Genomic DNA, 19011 nt, shown 5'->3' on the forward strand with positions numbered 1-19011 from the left:
TTGATGTAGACCCTGGGCCTTTGTAGTGTCTGGTTTCCCTTCTGGCTGCAGTAAAATCAGGCTGAGGTCCAGGCGCGGGGCAGCGCTTGCGTGACTGAACGCGCCCCCCGTCCCCCCCGTCTCCTTGCATGTCACGATGTGGCCCCCAGACTCAAAGCACTCGGGCTGATAGATTTGAGGGCCCATAGTTAAGTGTGTAGATTTATGATAGGCGGGTGCAGCATGTCAGAGAAACTGTGTTACTTTTGTAAGGAGCACGAAATGAGGCCTCTTCCGAACAGGAAAACGGGGAGAGAAGTGGGGAAAACAATCCAAGGTGCATTCAGGTTACTGGCCGTGACTTGGGAAACTCGACAAACAACACGCAGCCTTGCAATTCGGGAGGGGGTAGCCAGATGGCTGCACGCAGCACTTGACTGAGATGAACTGTCTCGCCTGATTCCTGGAAGTGCCGTTCATCAACATCTTTCATCAGGTCGGGTGAGAATGGAGAGGTCACGAAAGGGGATAAGAGGAAGGGAGGCGGAGTCGACTGTTGAAACATTCAGATTGATAACTTGACCTCAGGATTTCAAGCTTCTCCTCCCTGCAGTTGCATGTCTCCCCTTCTCACGTCATGTGCAGCAGGAGAAAAGATCATTCCCCTTCACATCACGTGATGAGGTTCCCTTTGTCCCCTCGTGACCTTAGTGGCTCCTCATTACTCACTCGCTGTGAAGCAGCCTGATAAAAGATAAAGAACTCTGCCACATTCAGATCCGTCCATCAAAAGTCAGCAGATTCATCACCAGCAAGCTGTCGTGCAGCTGTCGCGGGCAGTGTGGGGTTTTGTTACACATGTTTTGCATGCGACAATGCAAAGAATTTTGTGGTCATTTTGTTCAACCATTAGAACGCACAAATGTTGATAGAAACAAGATGAGAATTTATGATGTTTGTTAAACTGTTTGACTAAAACCACTAGATAAGTGTAACCTTCAGTGGCGTCAAGAAAAGTCGTATTTCACAGCCGCAGCGCTTTAAGAGCGGGCTGAATAAATACAAGCAGTTGTCAACATCTAATATGGATAACATGTGATAAATCTCTAAAATAGATTTTATTTATACGTAGCGCATGTATGCATGTCATTATATCATCCTCTGTTCTCGGGAGTCACTACTGTCAGCGTTTCACTCTGAAGTATTTCCTCGTTCAAGAAGGATTTAAACAGACCTCATAACTTTGTTCCCAGTTTGGTCCCACACTTTGGAGACATGAAAGCTTCTGGTTAAGAAGCCAAAGCCGTCTGGATTCACTCCCACTGTGCCGAGTTTGCTTGGTTATTGACTTGGCTGTCGTTTGGCCTTTAAAGTTCACACTTGGTGAAGTTGTGGTATTTGCTTCACACAAATGGCGGAGGCTTTCCCACAACGATGATGCGTTTACTACGGGTACTGATTTACCCGCTGGTTTAATGGTGCAGAATCACAAAATCTTCACAGGTCGAAAATAAGCACCTGGTTTGCTTGTTAAACAGCATCGACAGTATAAGCGAGTGGCTGCAGTTAAAGTTGTTAATATCGCTCTACGATCTACAACTGACACTGATATTCCCAAAGGAAACTATACCTCCCCAAAATGGCAAAGTTATGGAGTAGGTACTATAGCGAGCACAGTGAAGCATTTAGCATTTAGAGTCTAATATTTCTCTCAGGAGTCAGGGGAGACCAAACCCGAGTGTGAATATGTCCTAACATCAGGTGACCCCCCCCCCCCCAAAGTGGCCAAAAATCGAATTAAAAAAATCAATTAACACAAAATTAAAGTTATTTCAAAGTGTATTATGAGACTGTTTGAAAATGTATCCTGTTTTCTTTGTTGTGGCAAACCCAAACGTAAGATTGTCTCTGAGTGTGTTTTTGTGTCTCAGGTCTATGTGTACAGGCACACATGTGGGTGTCGATGCATATGAGCATCCTGAGCCTGCAGAGATCTCATTTCTGCTGAGCTACACTGTTGCCTGAACATGATAAACTCTTTCTGTTTTCTCTTCCCCACTCCGTAGGGAGCCTTTAATCACCCTATAGTGCTTCTCTCTACACATGCAAATAAATGAACTAAGATTACAGAATAGTATTGGACGAACCGCATAATTTAGGCTTGATCAGTGGGGACAAATGAACTAAGATTACACGAGGAGACAAATACGGAAAGCGTCCACTCTCGTGCCAATCCTAATCAACTCTTGTTTGTCTCTGTGTGTTTGCATTTGAGTTAGTGGCAGTTTCATGTGAGAGACCGCCAGAAATGTTTGTTTCCCTTGAGCAGCAGAGAGGCTTGTTTTCTCATCTTCTCCATGGCTCATTTTTAATGTCTCTTGTTTGTCATTTATGGCTGTCTCAGAAAATAGGGATGTGGCTTCTAAGTCATTCGTGTGTTGTCCCAATATGTGGTCCAGCTCCTTCACAGAATAGTATTGGACGAACCGCATAATTTAGGCTTGATCAGTGTTCATTTGGGGCAGATAAATCTTCTTAACATGCTGCTTTGAATGTGTCTGTTAAACACATGCAGCAAAAGACAAGTTTTTACTCCCGTGATGCAGCAGACCGTCAGTAATAACATGTTTTTAAAAATCATTGTGAGAATTTCACAACTGAGCCGGGACTATAAATTATACGGACTCAAGAGACCAAAGAGCGGCGTGATTCGGTGGCCTCCATCTTGTTCCACAGCTCCACGTTAGAGACTAGTGTCTGTGTTTACAGCTAAAGCATGACTTCCGGCTTCCAGAGCCAGACAGCTCCAAGTGATTCCATCCCAGCAGAGGTATTGACTGAAGTGGTGGCAGAGGTTAATCTGGAACATACTTGTGACTATGTCGGGCCGTGTTATCCTGCTGTCCCGACATCCTGCTTGATTTATGGGCCTCATCTTGCTGCTGTTCACCGCGTCTCTTCTCCGACTAAAAGGATTAGCAGGAAGTGACATCAGCCGAAGTTTCCTAGTTCTCTGTCTATGCTCATAACGTTCATAAAGGTCCGTGTGTCACCGTCCATATTTGGTTGTGCGTGTGCATTACCATGCACCACGTGAAATTAGATGTCTCCGTTCCACTATAGAACTATGTTCTGGTCCAATCTCCTCATGCTGTTGTGTTGAGCTAATGATAGTCCACTAAACACTGTGAACGGTACAATCAACACAACCAGAGAAACTCACTCTGCACCCAGAGAATTGGGACCACATGTGCTGACATGTTTCCTCCTGCTCTCACTGTGTATTTATGTAGTTATTGCAACAAATAATCGAATGCCTCTGCATGAAGAGCGCTCTTGTGCCTACTTGCAGGTTTCACCTCCTGAAGCTGTTGGATTTCTATCGGTGGCCAATAAGAGCACACTCCAGGTCAGCCGGTCAGGGATAGGACCATGGCTATATTAGAGCACTATTTCTCGGATTTATATCCATATCGGATGAGATTGCGCCTCACGATTTACATCCAATGCAGACATTTCAGGATTTTTTCAATAAAGATGTTCTTGCCAGATTTGGATTTGGTTTTTTGGGGTGGGCACTCGGAGTGCTATAATCAGAATGAGCTCCACTCAACAGCACTGTGACAGGAAGTGATTTTGGTAGTTTCAACTGTAAAAAATATATAGATATATCGATATTTTTCTACAGACTGGCTGTGACAACTATTTATCAGTGTTATTCATCTTTGTTTTCAATAATTCCACAGATATCTTTACTTTTACTGCGAGTGCAGCAGAGGCCTTTAAACGCAGTCTCCTTGCATGAACCCTGTTTTGCAGAGTCGTGTTCGTCCGGTCCCCTTGCCCCTGTCCATATTTGTACACCCACTCAGAATACAATAGAGGAGAGTTGGCAGGAGAGTGAATGTGCAGAGACATGAAGGTTAGCGTGAGCGTTTGTTGGATAACTTCAGTGGGAACAAGTGAACTCTCCACACGCTGCCACGATCCTCCTGCTCCCGTTTCTCACTCACTTTGGACGGCAACCGGGACAGTGAACTCTGAGTGTGCATGTCATTCCTCAAAAGCAGTTACACTGGTGTTATGTTTCCTTTTGGCCAAGCATGGATGTCACACACTCAAACATACCAGCCACACATGCAAAGCTCAGAGCTCTGTCAGCTGCGGATCCAACCACCCCTCACTCAGATTGTCTCCACCTCGACACACACACACACACACACACACACACACACACACACACACACACACACACACACACACACACACACACACACACACCAACACCTCTGCCATTGCTCCATTTGAGATAACCCGTCCCTGAGCGTGCGTGGTCAAAATGCGGCTTTCACACGGACGGCTGCCCAAAGTAAATAAACCAGCCACATGGCAGCTAACGAGGGCATGAACAGGGTCAGAGGGGGGGCTCGCCGGGAGGTGCTAGGAGTGACAGAGGGAGGGACATGGTCACGCAAAGAAAACAAACCCAGCAAGAGCCAGCCAGCCTTCTCACGCAGGGGCCCAGACATGTGTCTTGTCATGCAGCAGCCACCCCATCAACCCAAATTACAGCTGACGGAGGTAATAAAGCGAGGGAGCAAAAAGTGGGGAGAAAGTGAGGAGAGGAACAAAAAGGACATATTGTTCACCTTTTATAAAAGTCTTACAAAACAACTCTGGTGACCTCAGCGTACCTCAGAGTGGCCTCAGACTCTGCATGGTAAAGTCTCAGTCGTCATATCTGTCTGTCTCACACGCACCATGTCCTCAGTTAACCTTCAATGAAAGCAAACTTAAGTGACGCTAAGATATGTCTCGTCAATTTTCTCAAAAGCAATCTGGGAAACTTTGGAAGAGTCAGTTTACTTGGCCGTGTGTAGGCACTCCACTCCGAATTCTATGGCAAGAAGTTTTGCCTTCAAATCCAATTCCAGAATGTGTGAAGCAGAGATATTTTTGCTGATGCCAGCTAGCTGGTTATGGGTAGAAAGGATCCGTCTTGTGTAAATATGACCTCACATTCTGGTTGTAATCGGAGTGACTCTGGGAAAAAAGAAAAACGCAAGTGATTGGGATTTCGAGGAGGGCAGGATGCCATTCGTGGGGGGAGAGAAAACTGTTACTGTTGTATGTATGTTGTAACCGATATGTTGATTTTTCATTTCATTCTAACTGGTTATGAAACAGTCTCAACGTAATACTGATACCTCTATATCACCTATATAAGTTAACAAGACCATCAGTGACAAGATTGGCTGTTTCGACATGGTTAATCTGAAGCAGATTACACGCTACATTCAAATTAGCATGTACACATGTCACACAGAATTGCAAACGCAACCTTCCCATAAGTGTAGAGATACGTGATTACACCACTGCAAGGCAGCCTGCCAAACATCAACACATGAAAACAAACTCCCGCAAACACATACTCTCGCAAGAGCTTTAAAGAAGACGGCTCCGTTCTAACCATCACACAGCTATCGCTCAAGGACTCAAACTCGCACGCTAAGATACGAATGGTATTAGTGATGCCAAACCCTCTCTTCTTAGATCACAGTCCCCGCAGGCATTTCATCAAATATTACACCGCACATTCCTAACCGGGTGACTGCAGCTGACACTGGGGCCATTTTGAATTCAGCGGCATTTAAAATGTGATTTGGTTATTGAAAAATGTGACTTCAAACTATTTTGAAATGGCTCTTATACTCAATTTATATATGACCTTTTAGATTAAATTGTCCTCAATTTTGACTGTTTTCTGAGTGTTTTCCTACTTTTAGGAGTCCATTAGTCTAAGTTTAAACTACCGTCAGGTCAATAAGTTGTCAGAAACATCCCTAGTTGCCAATAAAATACCAATACATGGATCGACAGACACAATCACTAAGTATGCCACAATATAAATCAACTCTCTCAACTGCTCTAAAGATGCCTTTTAGAGTTGTTCAGATACTTTAAGGTCATCAGTTCACCTCAGTTGCATGTCTTCAGACTATGGGAGGAGACCAAAGGACAAACTCCACGCAGAAAGACCTCTTCTTCACCTTTTTTTAGGGTGATGTATAAACCACTGAGCAGTTTCATGAATGATAGATGCAATGCCAATTATAAGAGATGGAAGTGAAAATGTAATTGTGTTCATTTTCCCTGATCATAGCGAGATAAAGCCACTACCTATGGATGCCTTTAGTTGGGAAACATACAAACATCTGAGCGGGAGGAGATCATTGATGAGGCCAGCTTCCTTCCACTGAGAGGCAGCCAGTCTGCTGGTCTGAGGAGCAATATGTGAGCTAGCATAGGTGGTCTGTGCCAGATGTGAGGTATAGGGTGCCTCTTGGCCTCTGACAGAGCATATGGAATACATTGTGCGTGAGGGACTCCTCCGAGACTGTTGTCTCTTAAGCTATTTGGGTTGTTGAGGCAGCCCCCGCTTTTCTTAGCAGAAACTGTGGGTTTTAGAAGTATCACTTTCAGTTGAGGGTGCAACAAGGAAAGGGGGGGGGGCAGCAAAGCATGTAGGCTGACAGGGTAAGAAGTTCAACCATACTGAATTTTATCCGTAGGCCTTTAGTTAACAAAATATATGTTGTGTTTGTTACTTTATTAAATGAGAATAACATGGCCTCTTTATTTGGGCATGTCTGTATTTTTCACTGAATATGGGCTTCAGTCTTCACATCTGCCTCAAATGCAGCTTCTCCCTGAAGTCCCTATAACAAGACCAAAGCTTATCGAATGGGGTGGAAAAGGAATATCATCACATGTGAAATGCAGGGCCAACATGGGTCTTCTTGCACATGTCTGTGAAATTGTTCCCAAACAATGACAGAACGCCACTCGCTCCATTTATGCCGGCAGGGTTTGTTTAAAACACCAGAGAAAAAACAAAAAAACATTCCATGCTGATGAACTTTTTCGGGGTCTGTTCTGCAAATTAACAGGAATCTAAAAAGGACTTCTTCAAACGCTCCACTAATAATGTACAACCAAAAGTGTGTTAGGACTACCATATCGCACGGCATGATCGACAGTGGATACTCTTTGCCGTATCAGTTTAGAAACTCTCTCCTCGAACAATGGCTATTAGTCTGCTCACAGCTATGTGTTTACATTCCCCCATAAAGGACTGTAGCACAGAAAAGAACACGCCTTATATTGACAAAATCCACTGAGTGTAGCATTTGAACTTGTCTCATACCTAAACAAAGTACATTGGTGAGATACTATCACTGCTAATGTACTTTTTTTTTCTCCAGCATGAAATTCCCGAGACTCTTAGGCTGACAATGCCAGCACATGAAAGGGAAGGTGCAATGATATACGAGCTTTTATCATGCTGGCAGAAGCTGTTACACAAACAGCGCCAGTATTTGTCAATGTGGACGACTGCTTGAACACATCCTTCTGTCTACTTGCACTGTACGCATGCATGAGTATGCATCGCCTGTACATCTTGTTTCAGCCTAACAGCTGAACAGGTCAATGGTTCCAGGTTATTCCCACATGGGCCCGGGCCACAGGGTGCGCTGCAGTCTGTCAGAGAGGGCGAGAGGGAGTCCAGTGCAGCTGGTACTCGAGAAATATGCCAGAGTGAAATAAAGCCTGGAGAGTGAGTGGTGATTTGTATGAAATGATGCTTCAGGATACATGATACAGAAATTGCATTTGGTAAGTAAATACAGTGCTTGGCGTTGTCTTCTGTATCCCAGATTCTTAACACCATCAATACAACACAAGGCAACAAAGGGCAGACTATTTCATCAAATAAATCACTGTAGAGCCACACTTTGCTGCCCTTTGCCTTTCTGCAGCTGTCTGATGCGGAGAGGTTCTGACCCCTGGGGCCATCCGTCACCTGAAGCCAAGTATGACAGCTCTCACTTTTGGAGAGCACCGGAGGGCAAGAGGCTGCTGGAAGTTGTGTCATCTCCAAGGATCCCACTGTTGCTGTTGACGACAGCTTGCTCTGAGAGCTGTAATCACTCTCTCTGTATTCGTGGACAGAAGTATAAACACTTCAGCCGCTTGTTTGAGGAAACTCTGCTCCTCAAGCAGCAGCGAAGGCAGAAATGTCTGCAGCTCATAGAAGAGAGTCAGTCTCCTCAGTAAGTGAGAACTGGAACCGATCTAATAAAGTTGAACTGAGTTGACAACCATTGAACGTTTTAGAGACAGTTCCCCTCACTGACTCTATACCAGTCACACACGAGGGAGCGTAGAAAAATAGAAGCAGGCGAGTCACCAAAAAAACTCTTGAAAGCATTTGAGACAACTGAAATGTCAATCAAGCAAACGACAGTGTCAGGCCTTGGCTGTTGATTCAGAGTATTTCTAAAACTCCGGTCACAATGCAGAAAAATGACAAAAGTTGGAAAAACTGGAAAGCAGTTGTCAGTCGTCATGATTGAAAGTCATTCAAGTAAATTCCCTGTTCTTGGTAAAGACCGTTCCACAGTAATTATTTCTGTCCTGCATATTGCAAAGCTATATATATATATATATATATATATATATATATATATATATATATATATATATATATATGCACCAGTGAGACTACAGCAGGGCTCGTCCAGGACACAGGACAGTGAATGAACTCTGCCCTCTGAGGTCTCCGTCCCGCTGCCATTTTCAGGACACTAAAATGCACCAAGCTGCTCAAGTGGAACATACGGAGGTGCAAAAGAGAGCAAATCACGGAACATTATCCGTTCAATTTCACAATGAGAAGAGCAACCCGCTGGTAGTATCCATACTGCACGTAATGTTCAGTGTGCTGCTCCTCCATCAGACCGGCTCAGCCTCCCCACCTGCACGGATCCCAACCTGGGACTGGCTGTCGCAAAGAGAGAGAGACAGACACAGAACAGCTCATAAATATGCAAGTCGGTAAAACGTATTGAGAAGAAACAGGAACATCCTGTGTCATACCCAAAGAAAAAAATAAGCTAATTGTCAATCTGAGCAGATGCTCGACAGATGATTTCTGGGGTATCAAGAGACAAAATGCTTTCATGGTGAACCATTTCCAAGTTAAATGGAGAAGGAGATCAAAGGTACGTGTTGTACGTGTTGCAGGACAACATCTCAGTTTTCCTCGTTGAAATGAGAAAACCAAGAGGTGCTCGTTCTCACTCGACAGGGCTCAGGAGTGCAATGACTTCATAACCATGACACAAGCTCTACCCTGAATAACCTGAGCAGTGCGTGTAGAGACAGACTCGCATTTGCACAGCAGCTCGGTTTGCTCACTTGTAACGGACACAGCTCGTTCAAACGTGACCATGGGAACTGATTTTTTCCAACAAATACGTTTTATAGACCCTATAGTCCATGCGAAGAGGATCTACAATAGACAATATCGAGTAAAAATCCATTTCACATATTATGGACAAGTTTAACGTGACCTGCTACGACATTGCACAATTCAAACAACGCTGGATGATTGATGAAGAAAGAAGTGAAAAAAAAGTGTTGAGCAAGGTGTAGTGGCCGCTTCTCTGGAGAATCACTTTGAGCACTTTGTTCAAGTTTGGCCTTAAAACCTGTCAAATCTGTCCAGTGAGCCCGGGGTCTCGACCTTTCTGCTCTCTGTACATTTAGAGACGACTCTCCTTTCCTGTCTCGTTTAACATGATCTTTTGTTTCTGTTGAAATAATGTTGTTGTCAAGCTACTGTGAAAAATGAACTGCATGATGGTAAGTTTATGGAATGCAATTCTGCCGTGTGTCACACGAAGACTCGAGCCATTATCTCTGCACTTGAATATGTGAAGAATAGGGCAAGTGTCCACAATGATTCACTGGTTACGGTATCTACATTGATGTATAAACCCCATGAATCATAGAGACCTGAGTGTTGGTCAAAGTTTATGTTCAACTCTTAATGGTATATGCTTTCCATCTTCCCTACATTTCTCCACTGTAAAGAATACAAGGCATAATATACAGTAGTATATCAAAAGTTGTACTTCATGGTTGATGGGGGACAGATGTAATAATCTGACCTTTACAGAAAGGAGACCTCTGGGCCTATACATCAATCGAAACAGCATATAGGCTGAAACGTGGCCTTTCACAAAAGGTTTAAATCCTAAATATAAAGTCAATAAGTGAGAATCCACTCATCGATCAGCAGGAGAGGAGGAGGAGGGGGAGGAGGAGAATGATGGAAATGTTGAAGATTACATCTAATTGACTTTTTTTTAAATGCATTTTAGAACAATTATTGACACTGAGCTATGGGTCCATTATGAACCCATCATGAAAACAAATTTCTCTATACTCTTTCTGCTCATGGAACTGTAATCATTTCCCGGCGGCATGGTGAGACCCCAACACCAAGGCTGCCATTTCAGTCACAAAGTTCTCTTGATCTAAACTTTTTCCCCCCCTAAAAACAGAATATAAAGAAATTTGGATGAAAACAGCAGGAAATACAGAATGTCATGAGACACAGCCCACATCATTTTATAACGTGATGGATGACTGAGCTGAAAAACGCACAGGAGAAAGAAAGTTCACAGTAAATATTTGAGTGGCATGTCAGAAGAAAGCATTTCAGAATAATACCCAGATTTAGCTTGACTCAAATGTCAGTCTAACATTGTCTCTCGTGATGGATTACTGCATTGATTTAATGCTATTTGGATTGTAATTTAGCAATATTTATGTTTTTTTTTGCTTTTTTAAAAATGTGTTTACTAGTCATAATATTTCTACTGTGACTACTTATTTTACAGCATTAAACATATCAGCTAATACAGTTCTTGGAACAGGAGGTGGGAAATGCGCAACGAACTGTGTACCGATTCTTCAGCCCGTCTTCGATGAGCTGAGTTGGGGTCATCTGGAAGCCATTTCTACTTGTGCTTTCTCCCTCGTCTCATTTTAATCTCTCAGTGCAGCCCCCCCCCCCCCCCCCCCCCCCACACACACACACACCCCTCCCCCTGCTGCCCCCGCTCCCTTGGGAAGCCGGAGTTCAGCGACCAAGCTCCATGCACGCCACCCCGGGCATGGCACGCAAGCTCATCCTCGCTCTGCTACCCTAGCACGCAAAAACCTTACGGGATTAGAAACTAATATCCCTACACTGTACATAATACATGTCTCCTGCCACATTAAGTGAAGCTCTATCACGCAGCCTGCACACAGTGAAGAGGGAAAGTGTCCGGTACAAGAGGAGTGTGGTAAAAGGGAAAAACAGGCTATTATTCCAATAAATTAATATATTAATAATCAAAAACTTTGTCTGCAGTTGCCTGCAAATTGACCTTAGTGAACTTTCTTATAATGTAACTGTTTTGTCACGTTATTACTAGTTTATCAACCCTGTGGTTTTGTTTTTATATTTATGGATACATTTGAAGTGTAATTTTAAACTGATCTGGGTAAGTGCATGCAAGGACAACTTTCATTCCTCAGGACCTTGAAAGAAATGACTGCGAGCCACTTTGAACGAACATTTCATACTAAAATGGCTAAATGTCTGGAACGCTGAATGACAGAAGTGTGAAACATGTGTAGTGTGGGTGGTCGCTGGCTTATATCAAACCCTTAACCTTGAATGTGTCGCCGCTTTATTCAACTACACCACATGAAAGTGCAGCATGTGCAGGAAAATATTGTGCTGTGGTTAAAAATCATAGTTTGGGGAAGGGTATATAGACCCTTCCACGTCAACCAAGAAACCTTAAATCATTCCAGGAAAACATTCTCCGAAAGTAGTGCTTTCCTCTTATATGTGGGCTGTTTGATATTGCCGACCGTGACACATCTCTGCAGGTCTAACTCAGCGGAGCAATCAGACATAACCAGATTCCTTGGGATGGTATGTTCCTTCTTTTACTCCAAATCCAAATGAACACAGGACACTGGACCTGCTGTGACACTGTAATCCTCCCCATCTGACTTCAGGTGGTCTGGGCCTCTTTTCATTCCGAGTGGTGACATAGAGGTTTTGACAAGTGCACAAACAAGGAACTGAATTCTCAATTATTCAATCTTGTTTTGTGTGCCTGGGCTTCGTAGTGTGTGGTGAAATGTATACGTAACAAAAAACATGCAGATTAGTCATAGTGTACAAGCTTTGTCATTTTAATTAAAACATTTTTTACAACGTTGAACATGGATTTGGAGCAAGATTGATTTGTTAAATATCTAAATATTCCACAGCAGTGCTTTGAAAATCAAGGGTAAACCTGCATTAATGGATGTTTTTGAGCAGCACAAGTTGTATAAGACAACATTGGCATATTTGAACAACAATACAGAGTTTCCATGGTGAACGTGTTAGCAAAGAGTTTCCTATTCACACGTCCAGAACATACGGGACAACATTAGCATTGGGAGGCTTGTTTGTGGTCCCCTGATTTGTCTCCTTTTCACGTTTAACATAATCCACACCAGGTGAAACGATGGCCTCTAAGGCTTCAGAGCAGAACTCAACAGCGTAGTGTTTTGTGTGTGTGTGTGTAAAAAATACTGCTTATTGATACCACTTTAACCACCAGTCCATTTGGTATCACCCCACCGAAGTGAATTGTGCCTTTGCATGTCTTTTCTCAGGCTATTTACACAAAAACAACAATCATGTCAGTCAGTAACTATTTTTCCAAGTATCTCTCTTTCCTGGTATTGCAGTCTGGCAAGCGAAAGCGTCCTCATTTCAAACATCACCATCTCTAACCAGCAATGTCCGGTGGTTACCTCCTGGCTGCCTGAGATGGCTTTGGCCCAGAGGATGTTTTTGTTGGTCTGTTTATTGGTTCGTCGGGTTGTTTTTGGCTGCAGCATTTTTCAGTCTTGGCTCACCTTTGTTCACTACAAGAAAAAAACATATTTTCTCAAATTCCTGCGTTCTCTCTGCTCTACCCTTTCCCCAAGTCCCACCAGCTCCCCAACTGCCTTTTGGACCCCTGGCTTTCCTCTCGCCTACCACCCCCCCCCCCCCATCCCCCCCTCACCCTCCCTCTTCCTTCCTCCCTGTTGGTGCTGTGCGTGACAGTAGCTCACTGAGAAGTGGAAATGAGACTAGTAAACAATGATTAGCTCCAGAGCCGGGGCAGCCTGGTCTACCATTGGCCCTGTCTCCAAACAGCGAGAGCCCACCCGCCAGCACATGACATGCAGCAGCCTATAGACCCCACCCCCGCCCCAGCCCCACCCCAGCCCCTCTGAAAACTCCCCCCTCAGCCAGAGTCAACGCAGGGTCAGGGCAAACCTTTCACAGCCAGGTTACAAGGGGTAATCACAGGCAAACACAGCAGCCACACGCAAAACGCACACACGACACCCCCCCCCCCCTCCCGTTTCAAACCCGGGCCTCCAACCCTCCCACGCACGCACACACAAACCCTAACCCCCACTCCCCCTCTCCCGTCAGCCAACCACCCCCTTCCTCAACCACAAATCTGGCTCTAATTAGCGTGATGGGGATGCAAGTGGCCACATGTGTATGAGGAGCAGACTCAGGCGAGGAGGAGGTAGTGGTGGTGTTGGGGGGGGGGGGGTTGGGGGGTTCCCAGTATAGGAATAAAGGAGAGAAGAAACAGTCATCCCCAGTGCAGGCAGTGTATTCGAAGACATTGCTGTGTCTCTGGTTAACCTGTCTCTGGTAGGCTTTGGTGCTCGGCCACAACGCATTTCTCAAGACAAACAGCTCTCAGGCAGAGCTCGGAACCAGCGGAACTTTCGACATCTGAAAAAGGCCGTTTAAGGACCATTATTGTGAAATAATGACACATAACACACAATGTAGTTACACTTCAGTTACTGTTATTGTAGCATTTCTGTTTGTTTTCACAATTTGAGCATGCTGTGCCTATAAAATCTGTTAATGTGAAAGTGTAATTTAATACACAAACCTATTGTATCTATTAAAGCACTGAAATGATTGCTTTGCAGATCCAGTCACTTAATCTAAGGGTTGTAAAAAAGCCATGTCACGAATTAAACCTAATGGTGAATTATACAGACAGGACAGGGTTAATGTTCTATATGACTGTGAGATATGCGTGCTGCATATATAATGATACCTTCTCCTGCCTCCTTTGTATTTATAATTTGTTTTCATGATGGGTTCATAATGGACCCATAGCTCAGTGTCAATAATTGTTCTAAAATGCGTTTTAAAAAAAAGTCAATGATGTAATTTTCAACATTTGCATCATTCTCCTCCCCCTCCTCCTCCTCCTCTCCTGCTGATAATAACTGACTGTGTTTTTTTGTGGTAGTGACTAAGCACTTTGCTTCGGAGATATTTTAGTACCTTCGATGAAATGTCATTAAACATACAACTTCACATCTCTCTGTCTGTCTGTCAGAACATTTAAGAACAATACTCTTTACTGAATATGATGGTGCAACAGTAAACACACAGACAAAAGTGGCTTCAGATTCCCTCTTTGTTTGAGCTCAGTGTAATGTGAGTTTTCCTTTTTTCTTTCTTAATTCCCCGATATTTCAGGGGAAAGTACTGGAGCTCGAAAGGAGAAGCACTGTGAAAGGGGGCACCAGCAGTTTGTTGTGGTATGATGTAACCTGGAGTGTCATACAAAACTTCAATTCATGGGCTGAAAAAAAAAGGCTCAATATTTCATGGTTTGTCCACACTGAGTTTTGCGCAAGTTTAAGATTTGAGTGAAATGATTCTGCCACTGTCAGATGCCGAAGTGATAAATCTGGTTGAAATACAGAAGAATCTAAAATATGACACATTGAGATAATATTGATCTTGATGTTTATGTGATATTTTGAAATCCTCTTTTAAATCTGAGGTTTGATTTTTGTTGTTCTTGTGTCTCAGCCTTTTCATTTAAATCACTGGTATCTTCCCTGTTGATTAAAACAATTATTAATAAATGACGTTTTTTGTTTTGTTCAGCTATAAAGCTTTAAATAAAACGTTTACGTCCGGTCTTTAGAGTTGGGCTGTGTAATGCGCAACTTTCTCTCAACTTTTGTTTTCTGACAAACTAACTGAACCAGAAGAATTAGAGGTAAATACAAAAAAATGATGACATCGGCATTTGAAATCGCTGAATTGATCGCGACAGACTCAGCATATATTTAAGCGTATCATTAACGGCACGTTACTGCATATATATTACATCTGGTTCAATTCTCAGAGGATGCTTTAGCATGCGTTTTAAGCAGATCAAAATAATAAGTATGTAATGTCACGGAACTGAAAATATAATTACGCTTAAACAGATATTGTACAACTTTAATTTGAAGCTCCGCAAAGAGTTTGACAAACCGTGCAACCAGGGTTTTTTTCTTTCAAGCCAAAGTGCGCGCGCTGCCTCCTCCGCAGCTCGAGAATAAATCAGGTTAGAAAGATACACTTTAAACTCTGCCAGTCCCCCAATTAGTAAAACAAATGGCCTGGACGCGTTTCCTACTGAATCGGTCACCAGTTGCTGACTCTTTTTTTCTCTGCAGCGGACAGAGGTGGTTCACGCTGCACGCTCAACGGTGTCCCCTCGACGCTCTCTAGCGCGCGCCTCCAAAACGGCGAGCGACAAAAACGGAGATGATACAGTGGGGGTCTGCAGGGCTACCACAATGGGAGGAGTATGGAAGTTATCCTGAGCCCTGCCCACCAACAGCAAAACATATAAGAAGCTGGAGTGAAGCAAAAAGCAGGCACTTAAGCCTTACATCTTCATGAATAGACAAAAACGTCACCTTTACTCACTTCTTTCAGCAGTTATTTTAGGTTCTCATCACTATGACCTCACTGGCTTTTGATTGAAATATTTTAACTATTTTTTTCTCATCTGATATGGATATTTAGATTAATTTCTTCTAAGCATACAACTGAACACTCTGTTGAAAAGTGAATTTCTTTTTTTTCTTTTTTTTGTGTGTGCAGAAAATTTGACAAAATGTCAATGGACACAGAGTTTGGTGTGAAGGGCAGCAGCATCATCAGGGAATGGAGTGGACAGGTCCAGCCTGCTCTGGTCGCCTCCTTTGTTTTCCTCTTCTGTCTGGAAGCCTGCCTGTGGGTCAGAAACCTCAGGCTCAAGAGAAGACTCCCGGGACCCTTCGCCTGGCCGGTGGTGGGCAACGCCATGCAGCTGGGCCAGATGCCTCACATCACCTTCGCCAAGCTAGCCAAGAAATACGGCAACGTGTACCAGATACGGCTGGGCTGCAGCGACATCGTGGTTCTGAATGGAGACAGGGCGATACAGGAGGCTCTCATACAGCACAGCACTGAGTTTGCAGGCAGACCAAACTTTGTCTCTTTCCAGATGATCTCTGGAGGCAGGAGTATGGCATTTACTAATTACAGCAAACAGTGGAAAGCGCACAGGAAAATAGCCCAGTCCAGCCTCAGAGCCTTTTCCTCTGCAAACAGTCAGACCAAAAAAGCGTTTGAGCAACACATCACAGCCGAGGTCATGGAGCTGGTGCATATATTTTTGCGCCACAGCACTGATGGACGGTATTTTGACCCTGCTCCTGAATTTACAGTAGCTGCTGCGAATGTCATGTGCGCTCTCTGCTTTGGGAGGCGATACGGACATGAAGACCTGGAGTTCAGGACCATGCTGAAAAAGTTGGACAAGTTTGGGGAGACGGTTGGGGCAGGTAGCTTGGTAGATGTCATGCCCTGGCTTCAGTCCTTCCCTAACCCAGTTCGCAGTGTCTATGAAAACTTCAAAAACCTCAACGAAGAGCTTTTCGCCTTTGTGAAAGACAAAGTGGTGCAGCATAGAGAGTCCTTCAACCCCGAAGTGACCCGGGACATGAGCGACGCCATCATCAACGCGATCGAGCACAGACAGGACAGCGGACTGACCAAAGAGTTTGTCGAAGGAACGGTCACAGATCTGATTGGAGCAGGTCAAGACACAATGTCAACTGTCATGCAGTGGATCGTGCTGCTCCTGGCCAAACACCCAGACATGCAAGCCCAGCTGCATGAGCTCATAGACAAAGTAGTAGGCCAAGACAGACTGCCATCAATCGAGGACAGGCGCAGCCTGGCACACCTGGACGCCTTCATCCACGAGACCATGCGCTTCACCAGCTTCGTCCCCGTCACCATCCCCCACTCCACCACCTCAGACGTCACCATCGAGGGTCTCCACATCCCCAAAGACACGGTTGTCTTCATCAATCAGTGGTCCGTCAACCATGACCCCCTGAAGTGGAAGGACCCTCACATTTTTGACCCCGCACGCTTCCTTAATGGAAACGGGGCCCTCGATAAGGACATAACCAGCGGTGTGATGATTTTTTCAACGGGTAAAAGACGCTGCATCGGCAACCAGATCGCCATGGTCGAGGTGTTTTTATTCACAGCCGTCCTGCTGCACCAGTGCAGCTTTGAGGCTGACCCCTCTGAGCCCCTCACTCTTGACTGCTCGTATGGGCTCACGCTGAAGCCCCTCCGGTCCTGTATCAGCGCCAAGCTCAGGGGAAAGCTGCTTGGCGTGGTTTCCCCAGCATGAACAGCGTGTCCCAATACTGTGACTCAAGGCCAGCAAACACTTTCCCACCAATGACGTTTAACAGTGAGTCTCTCAATACCTGCACTAAATCCTACTGTTGTATGGTTTTCATATTTAATAATGATATTTAATGGCTATGCTAACATGGTCTGTATTTGAATTATTGTTGGTGCAGGGCTGAGAGTATGATGTCAAAGATGTGATATGAGCAACAGGTTGGATTCATGGTTGTGGAATCAGAGTATAGGTATTCAATTTCTGCTTCAAAAATGATTCTGTACTTGATCAGATTTTGTACATAACACTGAGTTGTGTGCTTGTATTACATCCACTATTGCGCATGTACATGTATGATGTGTTTGCAGGAAATAGCTACATTCCTTAAATGTCAATTTAAACTAATATAACGGTGTACGAAATGCTCGCGAATGTTATAAAGTCACTCGATGACCCCTTGTTCTCCTTTGTAATATGTAAGAATATATTTAACCTATGCCACGTAAAGCAATAACAAAATATTTTTTTATATCTTCATATTTCAGACGTGACAATCAATGTAATGACGTTTAATGTATTTCACTATCTACTGTACTTAAATCATATGAACACATTAAACAAAGAATGCCGATCAAAGTGGAGGAAATGGGCATGGCATGTTTGTGAAGAGAGGAAGTCTTTCATCACGGGACATCCATCCCAGCCTTCAGGACGAAGAAGAGACACGGCCATGAACCATGAACGCTTCACAAACCTTACGCACCCAGGGTTCAGCTTTACTGTATCAGCACTGCAGCTATACCCCGATCCAAACACACAAGTCTCCCCAGTACAACAAAACCACATGTGCAGCAAATTTCGTTCACTTGTGAGGCATTCTCAAAAACATGTTTGTTTACAAAGTCACTTTTTCAAAGCTATACATGGATGTCACTGCACTCTCTTTATTAAGCCTCTGCATTCAGGAAACGATGTGTTTCTCTGCCTTGAATGTTTAAGCTTTCCTCATAGAGGATATTATGTTATCAATATGTTGCTTCGTGTGATGGAAAAGTGGAACAATGAGCTATACAGGAAAAATAATAAAAGTGAATTGTCAATGGTCAATGTGTCTGTTTAATTGTCACAAAATCTCACAATACACAAACTTGCTGAGCCAGGTGTACATGTCGAACTACAACTACATGTTCTAAAGTGTTTTTTTAAGCTAGTGTTGGCACTGTCAGATATGTGCCACCACTGTTTAGATCTCGGTCATTACTCATTGTTACAAAAATACAAATCTCTGGAATACCCAACTTGTGACTGAACATCACGAAAACCAAAGCTGATGTTTTTTTAACTTCTTCCTTTTGTTGCACAAGCACCCACATTAGCAGATTTACATGGAAACTCTCTTTAAAACTATTTTTGATGCAGCCACAACTCTGCAGCTCCATTATCTCGGTGGCTTTTGTTTAAAGAGGTATTATGCCAACAATAATGTTGTATATATGTTGTTACGGAGCATAATAAATCGTGCTGTTTGGATCTGTTCAGAGTTTGGATCTGAAGC

The 19011-nt window shown here is 43.9% G+C and overlaps 1 protein-coding gene across 1 annotated transcript; it reads left to right on the top strand.

Moving 5' to 3' along the window:
• The first annotated feature begins 15676 nt into the window (after positions 1 to 15676).
• LOC306790383 (cytochrome P450 1B1-like) lies at positions 15677 to 18550 on the top strand. The gene has a single exon (XM_079286598.1). The coding sequence runs from the start codon at positions 15882 to 15884 to the stop codon at positions 17457 to 17459; it is 1578 nt and encodes a 525-aa protein (XP_079142724.1). The 5' UTR covers positions 15677 to 15881; the 3' UTR covers positions 17460 to 18550.
• Positions 18551 to 19011: the final 461 nt, after the last annotated feature.

Source organism: Melanostigma gelatinosum, assembly GCF_949748355.1.
Source record: "Melanostigma gelatinosum genome assembly, chromosome: 16".
NCBI lineage: Eukaryota > Metazoa > Chordata > Actinopteri > Perciformes > Zoarcidae > Melanostigma > Melanostigma gelatinosum.

What these genes read in the sequence shown, in the direction of transcription:
- LOC306790383 (XM_079286598.1), top strand. Translation starts at nt 15,882, where the DNA reads ATGTCAATGGACACAGAGTTTGGTGTGAAGGGCAGCAGCATCATCAGG.